This window comes from Macrosteles quadrilineatus, unplaced genomic scaffold (genome assembly GCF_028750875.1).
Source record: "Macrosteles quadrilineatus isolate MER2022 unplaced genomic scaffold, UCM_ALF_1.0 Scaffold_9__3_contigs__length_116548681, whole genome shotgun sequence".
Taxonomy (NCBI): Eukaryota; Metazoa; Arthropoda; class Insecta; order Hemiptera; family Cicadellidae; genus Macrosteles; species Macrosteles quadrilineatus.
In genome coordinates, this window is record NW_026542602.1 from 115,491,731 (window position 1) to 115,512,424 (window position 20,694).

General features: G+C 33.8%; 2 protein-coding genes across 2 annotated transcripts in view; one reads left to right on the plus strand and one right to left on the minus strand.

Moving 5' to 3' along the window:
• Window positions 1-20,694, minus strand: part of LOC129001941 (protein dimmed-like) — a 196,146-nt gene that overhangs the window by 76,035 nt on the left and 99,417 nt on the right. The window lies entirely within an intron of this gene.
• On the plus strand, window positions 14,594-19,903 carry LOC129003757 (uncharacterized). Its single transcript, XM_054432052.1, has 2 exons — window positions 14,594-15,040; window positions 17,273-19,903. Exons 1-2 carry the CDS (start codon window positions 14,594-14,596, stop codon window positions 19,901-19,903), a joined length of 3,078 nt encoding a protein of 1,025 aa, XP_054288027.1.

Genomic DNA, 20,694 nt, shown 5'->3' on the forward strand with positions numbered 1-20,694 from the left:
CTACAGTTCAAACCGTTTTTGATAATCTAGGGGACGTTGGTAAGAAGTTGTGCATGTCCCAAAATTCATGAAAGCTCTACTGAAGGACAGTGTCCGAAATAAGCGTCTTGGAGTCTAGTATTCGTCCATAAGATTTTATATTGTAAAACAAATGTATACGAACAGTTGAATATGGCAATTACAATGTATTAACAACAGATATGAATACATACGAATGTAACACTACAATTTGGGATATAAAAATAACATTAAGCCTACGGTTGATAAGCTGGTTATCGGTTTAATTTTTCCTAATAACATTTAAAGTGTAGGATTGTCTGGCTTTGTACACTCTATCGCATTTCGTAATTTAAAAATAATGATTGAAGACCTTACTCGAAAAAAAGTGTTACGAATAAGATTAATTTAGCTTACTTGGTTATTCACTGATTCGAATACAATAAATACCCTGTTAGAGTAGTTTGGTGGGAAATGTTCAAATAGGTATAGTAACTTGATCCATTAAAAATTTAGATTATTATTTTATAGTATCTTCTAGCACAACTGTATCAAAATTTAGGTATTTTTGTAATTTTTTGCATATTTTGTAAATTCAATGTATATTCTTACTACATAGCTGCATCTTCTACACCTTATAAATTGACAAGCTTTAGAAAATGGTAGTTTTAATTAAAATTTGATTTGTAACGCTTTAATTTATTCAGTAAGTTTGTAAGAGAACTTGGATCTTACAGCGTAGTTTGACGTTTCTCAGTAGCTTGGAAACTTGTCGATTAAAACATTACAGGAAGTTGTTTACAAGTTTATAGATTTGCATTCAATTCAGTTAGAGAATAGTGCATTAGATGTAAATGTGCGTAAACGTATCTAGGCTTTATAGTGATTATATTTGGAAAGAAACTATTATTGACTACATACAGTAAATGAAAAATTATTTACATTTTTGTATTAAGTAGAAACAAAGCTCTAAGGTTTGTAGCAATGAGAATACTAAATTAAAGAATAACATAGACGTCATATTTTTTATGAATACGCGACTTAAACTAATTGTAGGGTATTCATTGGTTATAATGGTGTTGTTAAACACCATTCTGCCAAATTATTTCCTTTAAACTATGTCTATCATAGACGTCTGATCCCTAACAACTGGAACTGCACATTTAAACATAAGAAAGACCTGTTCTTCAATGAAAGATATCCTCAACCAATCTTTTTTGTTTTATATGTGTTTTAGCTCAAGGAAAGCTTCATCCATAGAGTCACCAAGGGTTTATCGTGCACGTAAAAGCAATTGGTGATTGGTAGGACTTGAACCCACATCTCAAGGACAGAGGTCCTGTTTTATAACCACCAGACCATGAGATTGTTACCAGACCCATATAGCATTATTATTCCATCCTCAAGTTTCAGAAATGTAAAATAAATTGTTTATTTATATACGCTAATACACCTTTTTTATGATAGTTGAAGTATGTATTCTTGACCTTAGAATTTTTATCAAACAAATAGAATATATATATATCAGCAATACAAAAATGATAATATGATGTATCCCTTTAAAATTTTACCAATAAAACATACTAGATGGAAAGGGTTGGAAGATGTATATGGCCCAATTTCCGTGTAAAAGCACCCACCGTAATCGTTGGTTATGAATGATGTTGATTTGTTTCGCTGACAGCATCACGTTTTTCGTCCAAGAAGATCATCGCATTAAAAATAAGTTGGTAATACTGAGAAGATGCTCTACGTCACGTTTCAAAATATAAATACGGTAACGGTAATCTATGACTCTGCCGTTATTCCCTCGTGTATGACCTTTACTGATTTAGCCTACAAAATGTATTGCAAGTGATGCCTTCTGTACAGAAATCTAAAAATGAAAACATTTTTCATTTTTATGGTGATTCGTGTTCACTTTTTGTAGAATGAAATCTTAATACGACTAAGATAGAACAAAAATGTCATTTTCAAATCACGTACGAAGAATAGATAATGGTCATCGACGATATCCGATCACTGGATGTTATAAGACAACCTTTCTTGCAGAAAATATAAGAAATAATACAAGCTATCTTGTTGTCGATGATGAAATTTAATAATTAAGTAATTAAGTATTTCAATAAACATTTCATTACATACGGGACCCTTTGTATTTTGTAAGATATTAAACATAAATGATTTCTTCATTAACACAAGACAAGTTTTAATAAGTGATTTAATTTATTTGTTTAAACCCTCCTTCATCACATGTTAAAGCCCTGCCTTTTACGAAGTTATTATTTTACTTTTAACACTCGAAAGAAGTTCTTTCCATTGGATTGTGAACAGGAACACACAGTGGCGGTTCTAGGACCATGTCAAGGGGGGGGCTACCGGGGGGCTTGGGGGGTGTGGAGCACCCCCCAACAAAGAAGGGGGGTCCAGGGGGTCCTCCCCCGGGAAAATTTCGAATTTTCAAAGCAGTTTGGTGACTTTCTAAGGCCATTTTTAACACCCAAAACCGTGCCCAATTGTCCATAAACTCCCATTTCACCTGTTGTTTGTCATGAGCAAATAGACATTTTAAAAATTAAACTATGACGATTGCTTTAATGAATTTCAAAACACACTGTAGACTACGGCCATATCCTCCTAAAAGCCGTTGGGCGACTTTCTACAGCCAGTTTTAACGTCTAGAACTGTGTACAAAACCTCCCATTTCCCCATTTATTTGTCATGAATAAGTAGACATTTTTAATTAAATCTACAGTAACTATGACGATTGCATTAATTCATAAATCTCAAAACATATTGTAGGCTACGGCCATATCCTCCTAAAAGCTGTTTACTGACTTTCTAAAGCCATTATTAATGTCTATATCTGTGGCCAACTATTCAAAAATTTCTCATTTCACCTGTCATTTGTTTTGTCATGAGCAAGTAGACATTAAAATAATCAAGCTATGACGAACTTGCATTCATGAATTCCAAAACATAGGCCTACTGTAGACTACGAAGCCAAATCTCCTAAAAGCCGTTTGGTGACTCAAAACATAACGGCTAGAACTGTGTCTAATTGTCCTATAACCTTCCATTTCTCCTGTTTTATGTCACGCAAGCAAGTAGACACGTTTATTAACCTTACGTTTTTCTCCATTTCATAGATCTGTCACAATATTTATAGTATTGAATTCAGTAATAGCATTGAATATATAAACTTTAACACTTAGTGTTTATATAGTCAATGGTAATAGGCTAGTGGTGCTACCGCTGATTGCTGATTGATGCCTGTGTAAAGTTAGTGGATAGCAGACCATTTGACAACTAACTCAGGAAATCAGCTGTTTCCCCGTCCTCGCTCGCGCGCTCGGCGCTCGCCTTTGCCCTAGCATGTCAGCTCTCAGCTGACTGCTGTAAAAATTGGATGATGCGTACAACTTTCCATAGCGTAATATTGTTTTATTCGTTGTGCTATTATTGTCCACAAAGTTTATCTATGTGAAACTTAATACTACTCCTGCCATCGCTCATTAAGTTTAATAAACCTACGTTGATGTCTGTTTTATGACAGTATTTAAAGGACGAAATGTACGTTAAAATTTATTTTTCCAGGGTCCAAGGGGGGGGCTTTAGCCCCTGTAGCCCCCCCCTTGGAACCGCCACTGGGAACACATACAATTAAATAATTAGATTAGACAATGTAAAGGACTATCAGAGTACCCGTCCTTCGTACGGGGTCGGCATATAAGTATAAAATGCTTATTGCAGTTATACTCAAGCTTAGTATTTTCAAAAGGGGAGGACACAGTTTGATAAAATTTCATTCTTTAAATTTACGGTATGCTATAGTAACACATCTACCATAGCCATAATACAATTCTACCACTGCACCTTAACGATAGGAAAAAGTAAATTAACAAATACTTGCACAATATCACAAACTATCTATAACAAATTATCTATAAACCAAACCGTAAGCATAATTGTAAACAATCCCACTTTGACCCTTTGTGTACTTTTCCATTTTGTCCCGCTTTTTGTTGCGGCTTGGTTCAAATTAGCTTTTGCCACGAATGAAAAATAATAATAGTGCTGCACTCTGTTAGTTGGTAAACCTTATAACTTTTAATGCTATTGAATATAATAAAACCAACTTGTGTAGTTAAAACAGCGTACAACAATATTTAATTCCTTTTAAATATATATACTCATATTGTTAACTTGAGGAACTCCAGAGCTACTGGGGCAGAGCCCGAAAGGATTTTTGAGATAAGAATAGGCCTATACGTTAATCGGAAATGTGAGATATCATCATGCCAAATTTCAGCCCAATCCGTCCAGTAGTAATGCGTGATTGAAATTCAAACAAACAAGCATACAAACGTACAAAAAAACAGACACACAAACTTTCACATTTATAATACTAGTTAGTATGAAATATGATATGATGATAAGCTTATTTAATTCCTAAATATGTTTATTATTACTATCAAAATACTTAAATACGTATTATTCATACTTTCTTCCATTTTCATCTAAAAAAATAATTACTTTTATAAAATTAATGAAAAATATAATATATAACGTATTGAAAAAATTGATTCGCTGTTATCAGATATGGACCAGGAAAGTGCATGAATTCTACAAGCGGCGGAAGTACAAGATAAGCCAAGTAAATAGGACAGATGACAAATGTCGGCCCTTACTGTACACCTTGAGTTATTAATCTTAACCCAAGTGACAGACCCTGCGTCCCGCGTGTATAGATCTACCGTACGAAGTTAGAGGACAAATAATAAAGACTGGAAGTACATGGACCGGACCGTATGATCAGATACATATTATGGATACTAATCAGTTAAGAATGACCGATTTGAGTTTCTTCTCATATTTTATTCAACTTATGCAAATCCAATTGAGTTCCTCATCACATTTTTAGTTACTTATCTTTCTTGAATTAAACTCATACTAAGAGAATTAAGTACATACTTTCTAACATTTTGATTTAAAAACGTGTACTAAACGTTTTAAGTTACCCTTTTTACTCTCTCTAGGTAAAATACATCATGCCAATCAATTTTACTCAACGAAAAAATATTTTGATATTTTTCTCCCACTTTATTAAATGATACTAAGCATTGTGTATTTAAATATCATATCAGAAGATTTAAAAAGTTTTGATTTTATCTCTGTATGTAAAGAAATTTATGTTCCTTCCCACAATGTACTTGAACCAGTTAAACCTTTGGAATTTCTTATCCATATTTATTACGTGCAAAGTGAATTGAGCTTCTTCTGACCATTTTATTAACTGTACCTTTACGACAGTTAATTTTTTTCTATGTATAATGAGAAATTATGCAAGATCTTTTGGTTCAACGAAAAATTTAAGCGCTTCGCGTTTACTTTCTCTCTTTTTATCCAGCAAATACTGGCAATGATAAAATTTTGATTTTACTCTTCCTTTCTTTATTCCACAGTCAATAATGCAAAGCGAGATGATTCTTATTTAATTTAATTAAATGAAAAATTGTTCTAAACATTGTGAGTTCATTCTAAAACCTCATTTAATGAAACCTTATTCTAAATATGTTCTCTCAATTAACATCATGAAAAGTATGCTGCATTTTAGTTTCTTCTAAATTATTTTCATTGAAAAGATTTTGATGAGTGTTAAACTGCATTTAACTAAACATTTTGTCAAGCCGTTTTTATTAAATAATATCGGGCTAGTTGGTTTTAATTTAATCTTTTCTTTATTCAACGAAAGGTTATGCTAAGTTTTTTTGTTTCTTCTACTGCCTTATTTAACTAGCGTTATTTAACTAAAACTTTATGTTTAACGTTTTGACTTTCATATTTTCTTAATTCAACTAGAAAGTATTCTCATTTCGAGGTCCATCAAAATAAAATGTTATTATCCATCCTACGATTATTTATTGGTAAATTTATTGAATAAATCCCATTTATGCTATATATTTAAGAAGTTTGGAAACGATGAAATTAAACAAAGATTATTACAGTAGACACATTCTTAGGAGATAGCACAATAGTTCAGTTATTTTTTAAAGCTTAAAGTCACAAATTTTAATTAACTAATCAATAAGGTAGGTTTACAAATAAACCACGATTAAAAGGCTACACATACGTGTCCCACAATCCCTTTGTCCTCTCTCGTTGTTTGGCTTAATAAAGATAATACACTCTCACCTCAGTCAGTAACTGTAAAGTTTATGCAAACTGTAGTAAATGCATGCTATGTTAAAATACTGTATGCAAAAATACGATGAAAAATGCAAATACTCATTGTTTTAAGAAATACAATCAGGTTAAGATGAACGAAATTGAATGTTTGCATTTAAGCGGCATCTTTATTGTTGTTGTTATCAATATGAAAATATCTTATGGACTTCACAATGACAGCAGGTAAAGTTAAGAAAGGGAGTATACAAACTGATACCACCTCAATTTCTCTCTAGTTGAAATTTATTTTGTAATAAATCTGTATCATCTGTATTCGTAATACATTCTGATCCGACCCAACTAGACTCGCTTTATTTTCCGTAGTGAAAAATAAAAAACGCTTAACGTTGCACATGATAATTTAGGTTAAGAATAAAAACAGGGTCAAAGTAGAACAAAGTTAACTATTGGTAAGTAAGAGGTATTTAATATTAATGATCATACAAACATGCGTAACCAATCAAATGTACATTTTGATGTTGAAGCATTGAAAAAGGCATTCGATAAAAGCTATCTAAACTTTCCTGTAGATACTGTTACCGATATCTGGCCCAGGCTTCACATAAACTATAGTTTAAGCAAGACTAAACAAACATTTCCAAAGCTTTATTCTGAGTCTGTGCAAGTGAAATATATTTGGCATATGCCTTGAGTATTTCAGTATACAATAAATAGAGTTTAGGCAAACTTGAAAAATACAACAACAACAAAATACTGTGTACAAAGTTAATAGCAAAACTGCAGGACAAGTATCAGCGTTTGATTTAATAGATTTATAAAAAACACAAATTTAATATCTTTTAAACACCCACTTTAATATTATCACTTCGTAAAAAAGGTACCGGGTTTTATTTGCTCAATAACATATAAAATTACTATTGTGCAAATGTATTTCATTAAAAACGGTCAACGGTCTTTGCTATCTAATTAAATATTAAAAACGAAACAACATATTCCTAAGAGGAACGATAATTTGTATAGTCGGAATAAGATTCTTGAAATGGCGAATCACAAAGGAGTATGGATTCATATTTTATGAAATCTGTTACAAAGCCAAATTCTAATTTTTATTTGTATCGAGGGACCCTTTGACATAGTTAGCCTGCTTTTGTGGATTGGTACTTTTGGCAGTTATAATGTTATTGGTTATATTTCAAAAGACAATAAACTCCTTATAACATATAACAAGAGTTGAGAAAGAACAAATATGAAATATTTTAAACCCCAAAAGAAGCTTTTGAGGAAAATATTTTTTGTCAAAGACTTGACGTTAAAGTATCTTATTTAATTTTCCAACGTGATGTCATTGAGAGGAAATTTGTCATCTTCTTTGGTGAGCAACATCGATGTTTTAGTTTAAATATTTCATCTGTTATACTATTAGATCTGTATTTATAATTATCTTTATTACGAAATGTATTACTTTATTTGGACAACATCATTATTTTGATGGCCAAAATTACTCTACGTTTGATCGTTTATTTAATGTACTTCTTATATTCTAAGAGATTGTGTACTGTGTTTACGATGTTTATAAAGATAACGTATTTAAATGGCAAACATCAAAATTAGTTAATCAGTGTTATAGCTTTTATAATAATGCACTATTTTTAGTGTATTTCTGTGTCGTTGGAAACCTTAATTTAAGGCAAGATGTGTTTATTTTTATTAATAAATGCATAGATGCAACATTTAAAATTCTTTAAATTTACCGTCTTGTGAGTAAACAGTGTAAGTGTAATTTATTATATAAGTGTTATTTGACGTACTTTTGTGCTTTCAGATATACTGACCGTAAAATTGTGTTTCGTTTTTAAACGCAACTAAAATAAATATCATTCAACATTATTTTTTTAAAGTTTAACAATTATTTTATTTTGCTATATAAAATTTAAAATTTTATTAAAAAGGCCTACAAACTATTTGTATACTTAAATAATAAGACTGATTCATGAAACGTAAAAACCAAGCACTTACCAGAAGAATAAATTGTTATTGATAGCAATACAGATTACTTCATAATTTGAATATTTAATACGTATTGATCTTTTGTAATAGTATTTTTCATTAAAATCGTTTGTTATTTTGAAAACATTTATTAATCTTTTCTTAATATTTTCTTTGGTAGATTTGTGTTTAAGCACCACCTACGTGAAGCAATCATAACCTAAACGGTTAAGACTCAAAATAAGCTCCACTATATTAAGTATTTTTATGTAAATTTATTTATCCTTGCCGATGATTAAAAAATGATGTCATCGAAATTACGTCTTTAGGAGTTATGCATTTTCAGAGCTATTTTTTCAGTTAGCCTAAGCATTTTTAGGATCTCAATGTTTAATAAGATCCAGTTCTTCATTTGGTTCATAACATCGTATTCCAGTATTTAATTGCTGTTTTCAAAACTGTAGCACCACAATCTACAATCATGCCACCCTCAACTGGAGATGTTTTCTTTGTATTTTATAAGTCTGAAGATGATTTCTAACACAGCATAATTACGTGTCAACTACGAGGCACGGTCTGTTCTAGACAAGGTGAGCGATGTGATTCACCGTGCTCCTGTGACGTCAACGAGGACGCTTGATAACATGACAGATGACAAATTTCACCCCTTTTCTTTATACTTGACGTTATCAATCTTTCTGAGAGCTATCACCACCAACACCTGTCCACCGCGACTTATTGTAAGGAATCCTGTTGTCTACATCCAGTTGATGCCTTGTGGTTGTAATTTATGCGAGATGCATTATTTTTGTTTTACAGTAATGTTTACAGCATTTCTCTAACTTTAGCATAGGGATAAAGGGATTTTCGTCTTGAATTATAAGATTAAGCTAGTTTAAGATAATGATTACATAGTTGCTTTGAAAATTTAGCAAAAACTATAGAGTAAAAATACTTTACTTCAATATGTGTAAAAAATATTTTCCTTGTTGAGCCAAATCCAAGATGTTATTGAAATCCTGCCTCACCTGAGTTGAACAAACCAGCCAATTGTTCTGAGTAAATTCTTAAATGGCTGTAAATCTTAATGTAACAATATAAATTAACTCCCAGCCAGATACATTATTTGTTTTTTAACGGAAGTGATGATACCTGGAAGCATTGGTACATGCAACCCCTGGAATGGTCATAGTGATTAAGCTAGTTCAACCCATTGCATACGATCTTGAGATTAAGATTGGTCATGCTATTACTCAAGTTTATAACAGTAATCTCAGTTTGTTGGTTATGGATTATACGTACAGATTATATTGGGGCTATACTTAGAGAGGGTTAAGCTCATTTGGTATTTTCTTGGTGTAATATATTAATTAACAAAATATTATGTGATATCGCTTGTCAGAAATTTAGAAAAACTGTGTGTTTTCAGATAGTTCATAGATGAATGTTGAATTTTTAGAGTAATCTTTTAGGTAAAGAGTGCAACTCGACATCAATAGGATTGCAACGTTCAAAAATTGGAAATACAAATAAACGAATGGGGGAAATTCTCACACTCTTTTATAAATAAATGAAACCCAACCAACCTTGTAGTGAGCTCGACACATTATGAAGTTTAGAAAGCTTCTCATAACGGGAGCAAAGGGGAAGTTGGTTGTAGGGGGAGGGTTAACCCGTCTACATAAAGGTCAAGTTGAAGTACATTCGCCTTATGTAGGAGGGAAGATGTTGGAAAATATAGTTTAGATCAACTTTACTTGGATATGTAGTTTAAACAAATGAGGCATTTCTTTTAATTTGCAATAGAAGTGATTGGGTAATCTAAAGACAGTATTAAAATATTACTAATTATTAGGTTTCAGAAAAGGTTGTTATTCAGTATAATTTCAGCAATTAAAAAGTCACTACACAGTTTTTTGTTTAATTTATTGAAATTTTAAGCATACATGATTTAATTTGTATCCTTTTTAAGTTAAGCATTTTTAGCTTTACTCTAGTTTGGTTTGGATAAATATTTCTCCAGATTGCCTAGATTGAAGTATAAAATACAGTTCAGTAATTAATTAGTGTAATAATTAGTTAATTCATTACATATACTACATCTACAAATAGTTTTCTGACCAGAGTGAAGCCCAAGAACAAAGATCAAGACACAAAAAATATAGTTTATAAAATACCCTGTGAATGTGGAAGAAGTTATTACGGGCAAACATCACGACCTATGGAGAAGAGCCTAAAAGAACACCAGAAGAGCATTAGTAATCATTTGGAGAGTTATTCCAAACTAAGTGAACACGTTTTCTCTGAAGAACATAGAATACATTGGTCTGAATCAACTATGATCTACCAGGAAGCAGACTGGAAACTAAGAAATCTTAAAGAAGCTGCTTGCATGGCGGTTGATAAAAGAAGCATATCCCAACCTAGTGCTACAATCAGCCCTATGTTTATACATTTAATTCGAGAAGAGGTTGAGAACAAAATTAAAATTGGAAAAACAATAATAAATTAACTGTGACATCTACATAATATATACATATAAAATCTTTTTCCTTCTAACTTAATTTTAAAATAATTCAAACATATGTTAATTAATTTATAAACAAACATTATAAATCATAGTTTATTTACTTGATATGTTGTTACTAGAGGCTGAAGATGAGTTTTGATGTACACTTGAAATATACCTCGACATTTTTTAGTAAATTGTGATTAATTTATTTTAGTGATGAGTAACCGACAACCTAAGAATAACATAATTAGTTAATTTAAAAATATTATCTAGGTAACGCACCTTATACAGTCAAACAGTTCTGAATCCAGTCACTAAAGGACGATGCGTATTTCAGAGCTTTAAAGCCCCTTCAGGTCCATGGATACTTATTAATTCATCTTGCAGATTCGTCAAAATTTTTTTAAACATTAAAACACATAACACTAACACATAATGTGTTAGTGTTATTATGTGTTAGTAACATGTGTTAGTAACACATATTATGTGTTAGTGTTATGTGTTTTTAATGTTGAATTTTTAATGTTTAATGTTATGGATTCAGAACTGTTTGACTGTATAAGGTTCGTAACCTAGATAATACTTTGAATAACAGTTCAGGAGGCAAAATAATGAATAATTTAAAAAGTATAACTTTAAATGAAGTAAAATAATTGTAGGTAAAACGAATAGATATGGTATAAATGAATAATAATGCAAAACTAAATACTACCTAAATCATAAAAATTTTTCGTGGAATTTTAATTTCATTAGAAGCAATTAGAATACTCAATACTTGGTATCATTCGAGTCATCAAAAAAAAAAAAAAAAAAAAACTTCAAAAGTACTTTGTTTATGGATATTCCAGAAACTCAGCTTCAAAGCAACAAAGCTTTTGAATCATCCATTCAAGATTAAATAATTTTTTCCATAATTCTTCTCAAATATGTGATAATTATTTAATTTCAAATAAAGCAATAAAGAAGTGGATTTTAAATACATAACTTAAATTCTTAGAATATTCTCGATTATGTTTTGCAAAACAAGTGTGTGACGTATGTCCTTTTTAACATTTTCAATAAAATAATTCATGTCAAAAGAAGTCAACCTTTATATTACAACGTTACATTTCAATTGAAATTTTATAAGTTAATGTTATATTTCTTTTCCTATATTTCTAGGTGAAAAGACCACTTTCGTTTAAACAAAAGAACTGAAATAGAAACAGCTGCGAACTGTACTGCAAACTCAAATGCTTGTCGTTGAATTTCGTAATTTAAGATAAAAAAATTCTTTAAATATGCCATTGAATGGTTTTATCTTATTGATGATTGGATCAAAATACCTTTATATACATTCCAAGACAAATTTTTGACATCATAATTGCCAAGGATACGATCGGATTAGTACTGGTGTAATATAGGCAATATAGAGCTGTTATTCGTTCTGATAAAGTTTGTGTGTCATAATATGTTATGGACGAGTTTTTAGTGTCCCTGCCATCATTCTAGTGTTATGTATTAGTTTGATTTATACATATATAACTGTATTGGTACTATGACCTTTTAATACCATCAGCAGCGAATAAATTTTTATTACGAGGCAAACCAACGAAAACTCAGTTATATTAAGAATGTTTTGACCAGAAAAAAGGACGAAGCCATTTCATAAAATAGGAGGTAGTAATTTGTATTTTGTAATTTGAAAAGTTTGTAATTTGAAAAGTTGTATTCTGTAATTTGAGGTAGTAAATTCCATTGGTATGAAAACAAACATTTTAGGTACTTCAATGAATATTTCTGATATAATAAAATACGGTAATTGCCAATCCACCATATTCTGCATAACCTTCTGGCTGAATGTTTGGAAAATTGGGTTTAATATATTTTTTGCAATTACTAGTGCCCAACAAATAAAAAGCTTCAGCAAAACGATATTTTCCGGTGAAGATATAATATTAGCTCTCTCGTTTAATATTACATAATTTCATAATATTGAAAGACATTTTCCTTATTATTTAATCCTTGCTATAAATAGTCAATAACTATCTCTTTGCGCAAATTATTTTGCCTTTGTATGATAGTAGAATTTGTAAGTGACAGGTTCAAACCTGGTTTAAGTTAAGTTGAATAAAAAGAGAGCTATAAATAATGATCAAATAATTACGTCTGAGGGTTGATTTTTAACTGGGTTTACTTGGTTAATTTGATGAGGATTAAATCAAATAATTGCAACAACACAGTTGCAAACCAAATTTGGAATACAATACATTTTCAATTATTGCATAACGTTATTAGTTTGCGTATTGTAAGTAATGCAAATTGTCACTTTATTTTAAGTAGATTTTTTATAACTTTTTCGTACATATATTTAAAAAATAATCTTGGGTTTATGGAAGTAATAAGTATTAAACGTTTTCAAAATTAAATACAATAGTAAAGTAATCTTAGCTCTAACGAAAAACGACTGTTTAATTTTCATAATGGAAGAAGGGGGGATATTAAAATATTTTAAAACAACCGTTAGTCAATTATGTTGGCATTAACTCCAAAAACTTTTTTTTCACGAAGGTGATAGGCTGTTCACTTAACAATAGTTAAACATTACCCAACAAAATATTTAAGTTTACTGTTATCATCAATGAGACACACTATTTACCAAGATGTAATTTGAAATACACGTAGCCAAGTGTAATTACAATAAATGTGTACAAATTCGAATAAGTACACTAGAATAATCTACACAAACATCGATCTTGTGTACAAAGCCAAATCTAGCACCCTTTTTCAAGTACCGTTTTATCTTAACTAAGGAATTAGACTTAACCACCTATGTAGAGCTCTCAAAGGGTTATCATTCACTTTGTGGCTTACTACGTATTTTAGTTTCAGCATCACATTTCAACGTCTGCTCTGAGACAATGGATTTCCTGGAATTAGATCTAACCATTTCGGCGCGAAAGTTTTCAGGGTCTACTCCTTTTGGGACAGCTGCAATGAGTATATGCTCCGTCAAGGAGCAGGAGCTCAAGAAGAATTGGCGCCGGTCACCACAGTCAAAAACCTGTCTGCCTAAAGCTGATTTGGTTTACCAAGACAGTATATAAAAATATTAAAAAAAAAACTCTTACCATTAACAATATTCAACCCGAAGATGGGCTCAGGATTGTGATGCCTGGTAGCACAAGATTAAAAATATTGTGCGTGAGTATAGATAGTGTTAGTATTTATGGATCTCTTCAGTTTCTAGTTTTATGATAAGTTTATGAAGTAAGAGTCTGCAATTACTTATAGTTGTATTATGGTTTGATTAAGATTATGTTTCGAAGGCTACAATGAGGTGGTTGTAAAGGGATTTGAGTGGTTTCGTGATTTGAGTTTGTATGATATGTTGATATGTTGATATGTGATATGTTGATGTTTGTATTTAATAAACGCAACATTTAACTTTAAGTAACTAAAAGAGACACCTAATGATAAGATCTTTCAATAATTTACCATAAAATCCCATCCACTGTTCAGTAAACTTTAACCATTCATATTATTTAACACTCTATGTTTTATTTAATGTACATCTTTTTTCCTTGCAACTAACATGTGTTCTTAATCAAATTAAATTATTCTCTATTGCTAACACATGTTGTGTATAAAAAAGTAAATAAAACAGAGTGCTTGTTCTCCTATCCCAAAAGTGTGTTCATTATTTCTCCTCTTATAATCTCCATTTAATTTCATTCTCTACAATTCATTCATTGGTCCTTCGAGCCGGATTTTGAATTTCAGTCTTTGGATTCAATTTTCAGAACACTTTCAAGCTATCGAAATATCTTTATTTTATCATTCAATCTCTTTATGTTTCTCCCCACTCTCATAGTGTCACAAACTCTATCTAATTCTTAGTAAAGTTTCACTCCATCTGTTTTGTCCAATATGGCTACCAGATCAATTTCACTCTCAAACTTCAACAAATCAACCCTTCTCATACAAAATTCTTTTGAAAAGATTCTCAAATCTGTACAAGAGCTTGAAACACTTTCCCCCTCAATCTTGTCAGTGATACAAATCAGAACTTTAAACAACTTCTCGAACCAGTTAGAAAAGAAACATGAAGCCTATGAAAATTACCTGGAAAGAGCCTTGGAACATATATCAGAAGAATTAGATTTGGATGCAGTAAGTGACACTGAAGACAAACTGCGACTGCTATTCGTCGAAGCCAAGTCTCGGATTGAAGCCCTTCTCCAACAGCAGCCGCAAGATGTTCCAGAAGAAAGTAAAGATTCAACAAGAATTAGTGACATCTCAGCTTCATCATCTGCTCACGTAAGACTCCCAAAACTAGACCTCATCACGTTTGATGGTTCTCCTCTACAGTGGGTAAGTTTCATCAACTTATTTGACACTAGCATCCATCTGAATGAAAGCATTTCAAACGTCACTAAATTTCAATATCTTCTCAGCGTGCTCAAAAATGAACCACTAAATCTCGTAAAAGCTTTCAGTATCACTTCAGCCAATTACTCAATTGCCTATCAGCTCCTCAGAGACAGATACCACAACACCCGAAGGTTAACTACACTTCACCTCAACAAACTGATCGACCTACCGGACATTTCCTCTACCTCAAACAAATGTCTCAGAACGTTCCTCAACTTGTTTTATGAACACACAGAAGCACTTAAAGCTCTTGACTGTGACATTACTTCTAACTCTAACCCTCTGTTGTCCACCATACTCTTACGAAAACTAGACAATGACCTTCTAAAACAACTAGAGGCTTTTAGAATTAATATAAAATGCGAAACACATTCTCTACCAGAAGTAGTCGAAATAGTCAAGTTTCTTAATCAAGAGTGTAACCAAATGGAAGACGCTGTGTTACATACCAAGTTTGCTCAAAGTACGAACAACCACAATTCAAATTTTAAACCCAAATTTTTCACATCCAAGCCCTCTTTCATTCAAGCTCAGAAAGTTACAATGGTCTCTACTCCAACTCCATCAAATCAAGACAACTCAAAAAATCCTTTCTCATTTCCCTGCTTTGTCTGCTCATCAACTGGCCACAAGGTTTATGCTTGTCCTAGCTTTCTCTCTCTTTCTTCAAATGAACGTTTTAAAACCGTAAAGGACAACAACAGATGTGTCTCTTGCCTCGGAAAACATGATGTTAAAACATGTAAGTCTAAAGCATCTTGCTTCAAATGCCACAAACGTCATCACACCTTACTTCATTTTGAACATGACAAGACATCTCAAGGTTCTACATCATCACAACCATCAACCACTCATGTTTCGAATGAAAAACCTACCGTATCTCTTTGCTCACAGGAAGCCAGTCCTGCTAATCAAATCCCTAAAACTGTAATTTTAGGCACAACACTGGTTAAAGTTACTGCTCAAAATAACGTTTCTCATGTGTTCAGAGCATTGATTGATAGTGGCAGCATGTGTGATTTTATTAGTGAAAAAGCTGCTCAACTACTGAATGCACCTCGTTTCAAATCCAACTTACAAGTAGTTGGTCTTTCTCAATCTCCAACTCTCACAAAGGGTATTGTGAACCTCACTGTTAACACACTGGCAGGAAAATTAGTTGCATCCAACCATGAAGTGCACATACTTGATAAAATATCTGTCAATCTCCCTAGATCTCAAATATCACAAAGAGTTCTATTGAAAGTAAAACCTTACCCCCTTGCTGATCCCAGCTTCCACTTATCAGGGCCCATTGACATGCTGATCGGAGCTTCTCTCTTCCCTCTTCTTTTAACGAATGAAAACTATTCTCTCGGCCCTAACATGCCTAACATGATGGGAACTCACTTTGGCTTTGTTGTTATGGGGAATGCACCTTGTTCAACCGATTCCCAGCCTGCCAACACTCCATCCATCTCTCTGCTCTCAACGGTTGACAACGAATTGCATAACTCTCTACAGAAATTTTGGAAATTAGAGGAATTATCTGTACCCTCAAAGATATCGGTTGAAGAGCAACAGTGTGAAGATCTGTTTAAAGCTACCCACTCTAGGGACGAAAATGGCCGTTACTTAGTTCAGCTACCATTTAAAGAAAATCATCCACCTTTAGGATCTTCCAAACTCATCGCAGAACGACGTTTTCACTCACTTGAACGACGTTTTACACTCTCTCCTGATTTGTATAAATCTTACTCTGACAATATAAATGAACACATCTCTCAAGGTCATATGGTAAAACTACCTCATCTAGATATCAACTCTCCTCACTATTTCTTGCCACACCATGCAGTTGTGAAACCATCCAGTACCTCAACTAAACTCCGAATCGTTTATGATGCAAGCTGCAAAACCAGCTCTGGAATTTCCCTCAATGATTCTCTCATGACCGGCCCTAAATTACAGACCAACATTTGTGATATATTGCTACATTTCAGAATACACAATATCGTTTTCACTTGCGATATTCGCCAAATGTATCTTCAAATCTTAATCAAACCTTCCGATCAACTGTTCCAACTCGTCTTGTGGCGTGACAATCCCTCTGAAGATATATCCACATACAAACTCACTCGAGTGACTTTTGGAGTAAATAGCTCACCCTACTTAGCGATTCGTACCCTCCACCAGTTAGCTGAAGACGAAGGTAAAGACTTCCCTGAAGCAGCAAATGTCTTGCGCACTCAGACTTACGTAGACGACATTGTAACTGGAGCAGACACGGTAGATGAAGCAAAGAACCTTCAAAATCAACTCATTCAAATACTCAACCGTGGACACTTTGAACTTCGAAAATGGACTTCAAATTCTCCCGAGCTTCTTCAGTCTCTTCCAGACACTCATAAAGACTCTCCAGTCTTTCTTGAAAATACACCTGATCCCCATTTCTCAATTCTTGGCCTACACTGGTCTCCAGACTCGGACAATTTTTCATTTCATCTCAACCTACCGCCAAAAACACTAACTAAACGTCACGTTCTCAGTCTAGTCGCTAAAATATACGATCCTTGTGGATTTCTTAGCCCATGTACTATGACAGCGAAATGTTTTATTCAATTTCTCTGGACGACCGGTCTACAATGGGATGAACCTCTCACTCCAGAACTTAGTGCAATTTGGAGTAACTTTATCTCAGCGATACCAGCACTTGCAGACATTCAGATCCCTAGAGCATTGAAAATCTCTCCAAATTCTAGTGTTGAACTTCACGGCTTCTCAGACGCCTCTGAACGTGGGTTTTCAGCTGTTGTCTATGTACGATGTTCCCAACCCAACGGAGAAGTGACTACACGTATGGTTTTATCTAAAACTAGAGTCGCCCCTCTCAAGAAGGTGACTCTTCCACGATTAGAACTCTGCGCTGCCCACTTATTAGCTCAACTCGTAAACTTCTGTTGTTCTTCATTCAAACCCTTAATTTCACTCAACCAATGTTATTTGTGGTGTGATTCTTCAGTAACCTTGACATGGCTTCAAACTCCATCTTACAGGCTGAAAACATTCGTGGCTAACAGAGTCGCCCAAACACAAGAACTTGTCCCCTATCACTGTTGGCGTTACATCCCTAGCAAGGAAAACCCTGCTGATTGTGCTTCAAGAGGTATTCTAGCCACTGAGCTTGTGTCTCACCCCCTTTGGTGGTCAGGGCCTTCTTGGCTTTCTCTTCCCCCTTCAAACTGGCCTGATGTAACTTTTTCACCTACAGATATCTCAACATTAGATGAAGTAAAACACACTCCTCTAACTGTACTTGTGTCAACTACCACTGAGTCTACGCTGACCAATCTTCTCATTAAATATTCTTCATGGGAACGACTTCTTAGGATTTTTGCTTACGTCCTTCGTTTCATACACAACTGTAAAGGTTCTGAAAAACGCCAAGGTTTCATCTCAACACAGGAACTGAAAGACACAAAATATCAGATTTTTAAACTTGTACAAAAAGAAGTATTCACAGAAGAAATCAACTGCCTCAAACGGAAATCATTTTGCTCCACTCGTTTACAACGTCTTTCACCTTTCATTGACTCATTTGGATTATTGCGTGTTGGAGGACGTCTTTCTCAGACATCACTTCCTGAAGATGCTCGACATCCCATTATTCTGCCAAAAAAGCATCATGTGGTAAATCTCCTCATTGACCACTACCATATCTACAATCTTCATTCAGGCCCTCAGCTTACTCAAGCATTACTTTACAAACATGTTTGGATACTGTCTGCCCGTTGTGCCATACGCTCTCGTATCCATAAATGTGTCAGATGTTTCAAAGTCAAACCTAGAAATGTGTGTCCTCTCATGGCTGATCTCCCTCAGTCTCGTGTAACTCCTGCTCGACCTTTCCTCCACACCGGCATAGATTATGCAGGGCCTTTTACTGTTAAAATCTTCAACCTCAAGGCAGTGAGACACATAAAGTCATACTTTTGTACTTTCATCTGCCTCGTCACGAAAGCTGTACATTTGGAAGTAGTAACAGACCTAACGACTGAATCTTTCATTGCTGCAATGACTCGATTTGTATCTCGTAGAGGACATTCTTCCGACATTTACTCGGATTGTGGGTCCAACTTCATTGGTGCTGACTCTACCCTACGCAAGATTGTTGAAAAATCTCTTTATTGTCAAGACTCCAAACGGAAGATTCAACGATTCTCTTCACTTAAAGGCATCAATTTTCATTTTAATCCACCAGCCGCTCCGCATCAAGGAGGATTGTGGGAATCGTCTGTAAAGAATGTGAAACATCATCTCCGTCGAGTAATGGGAAACTCAGTCTTAACACTCATTGAATTCATCACATTGTTGACCCAAATCGAAGCAATGCTCAATTCCCGACCACTGACACCTCTTTCAAATGATCCTTCGGATCTCGCAGCGCTGACTCCCAGACACTTCCTGATTGGTGCACCCCTCACAGCAGTACCTGAACCTAATCTCCTGACAGTTCCTGAAAACCGTCTCAAGCAATGGCAGCTAGTTCAAGCATTTCATCAACGCATATGGCATAGATGGCACCTAGAATACTTAAACAACTTGCAACAACGTACCAAGTGGACTCGGAAATCAAAAAATCTTGAAGTGGGTGACCTTGTTTTGGTACATATGGACTCACCACCTCTCTCGTGGCCTCTCGCTCGAATTACAGCAGTTCATCCAGAGGCTGATGGGGTTGTGCGAGTGATAGACTTAAAAACATCAAGTGGCAACCTCAGAAGATCTGCCCACAAAGTGTTTCCCCTGCCAACTGTGGATTCGTGAACTGTTTTTGTTGAATCCACTGGGGATTCAAGGCCCCCGGTATGTTCAGTAAACTTTAACCATTCATATTATTTAACACTCTATGTTTTATTTAATGTACATCTTTTTTCCTTGCAACTAACATGTGTTCTTAATCAAATTAAATTATTCTCTATTGCTAACACATGTTGTGTATAAAAAAGTAAATAAAACAGAGTGCTTGTTCTCCTATCCCAAAAGTGTGTTCATTTTTTTCTCCTCTTATAATCTCCATTTAATTTCATTCTCTACAATTCATTCATCCACATCGACCTGTTGTAGCAATACTTTTTTGAAATGTTCACACAATACCTTAATTTCGAAGGTCATGTTTTATCGAAAACATATTCGTGTGACAGTAATGCTTCCCACATCACTGCGTCCATTTGCAGCCCAATATATCATTGTTTTCCCATTGTTCTGACTCATCGCAAATTCACTCTTCTCAACAATATACTTGTGTTTGTTGCAGTCGTGCATTTACCAGTTCAGAGGTCATTGTCAGTATTTTGGTCGAGTTTCGACCACAGGACGACCACTAGTACTTATTTAATACGCAAGCAGATTTTTTGTGACAATTACTCCTCCGAAACTACTGAACCGATTGGCCTGTTTTTGGTGTCATTGGAAAGAGCGTAACGTGAAGTTGTGCAGGAAACTTTCTTTTTAGGGAAATAATGAGAGAGTGAGGCCCTGGAGCCCTTTAAAGTTTCATATTTCTCCATAAGGTTAACATTGAAAACAAAAATTGTGATGAAACTGCAGCTGTTGTC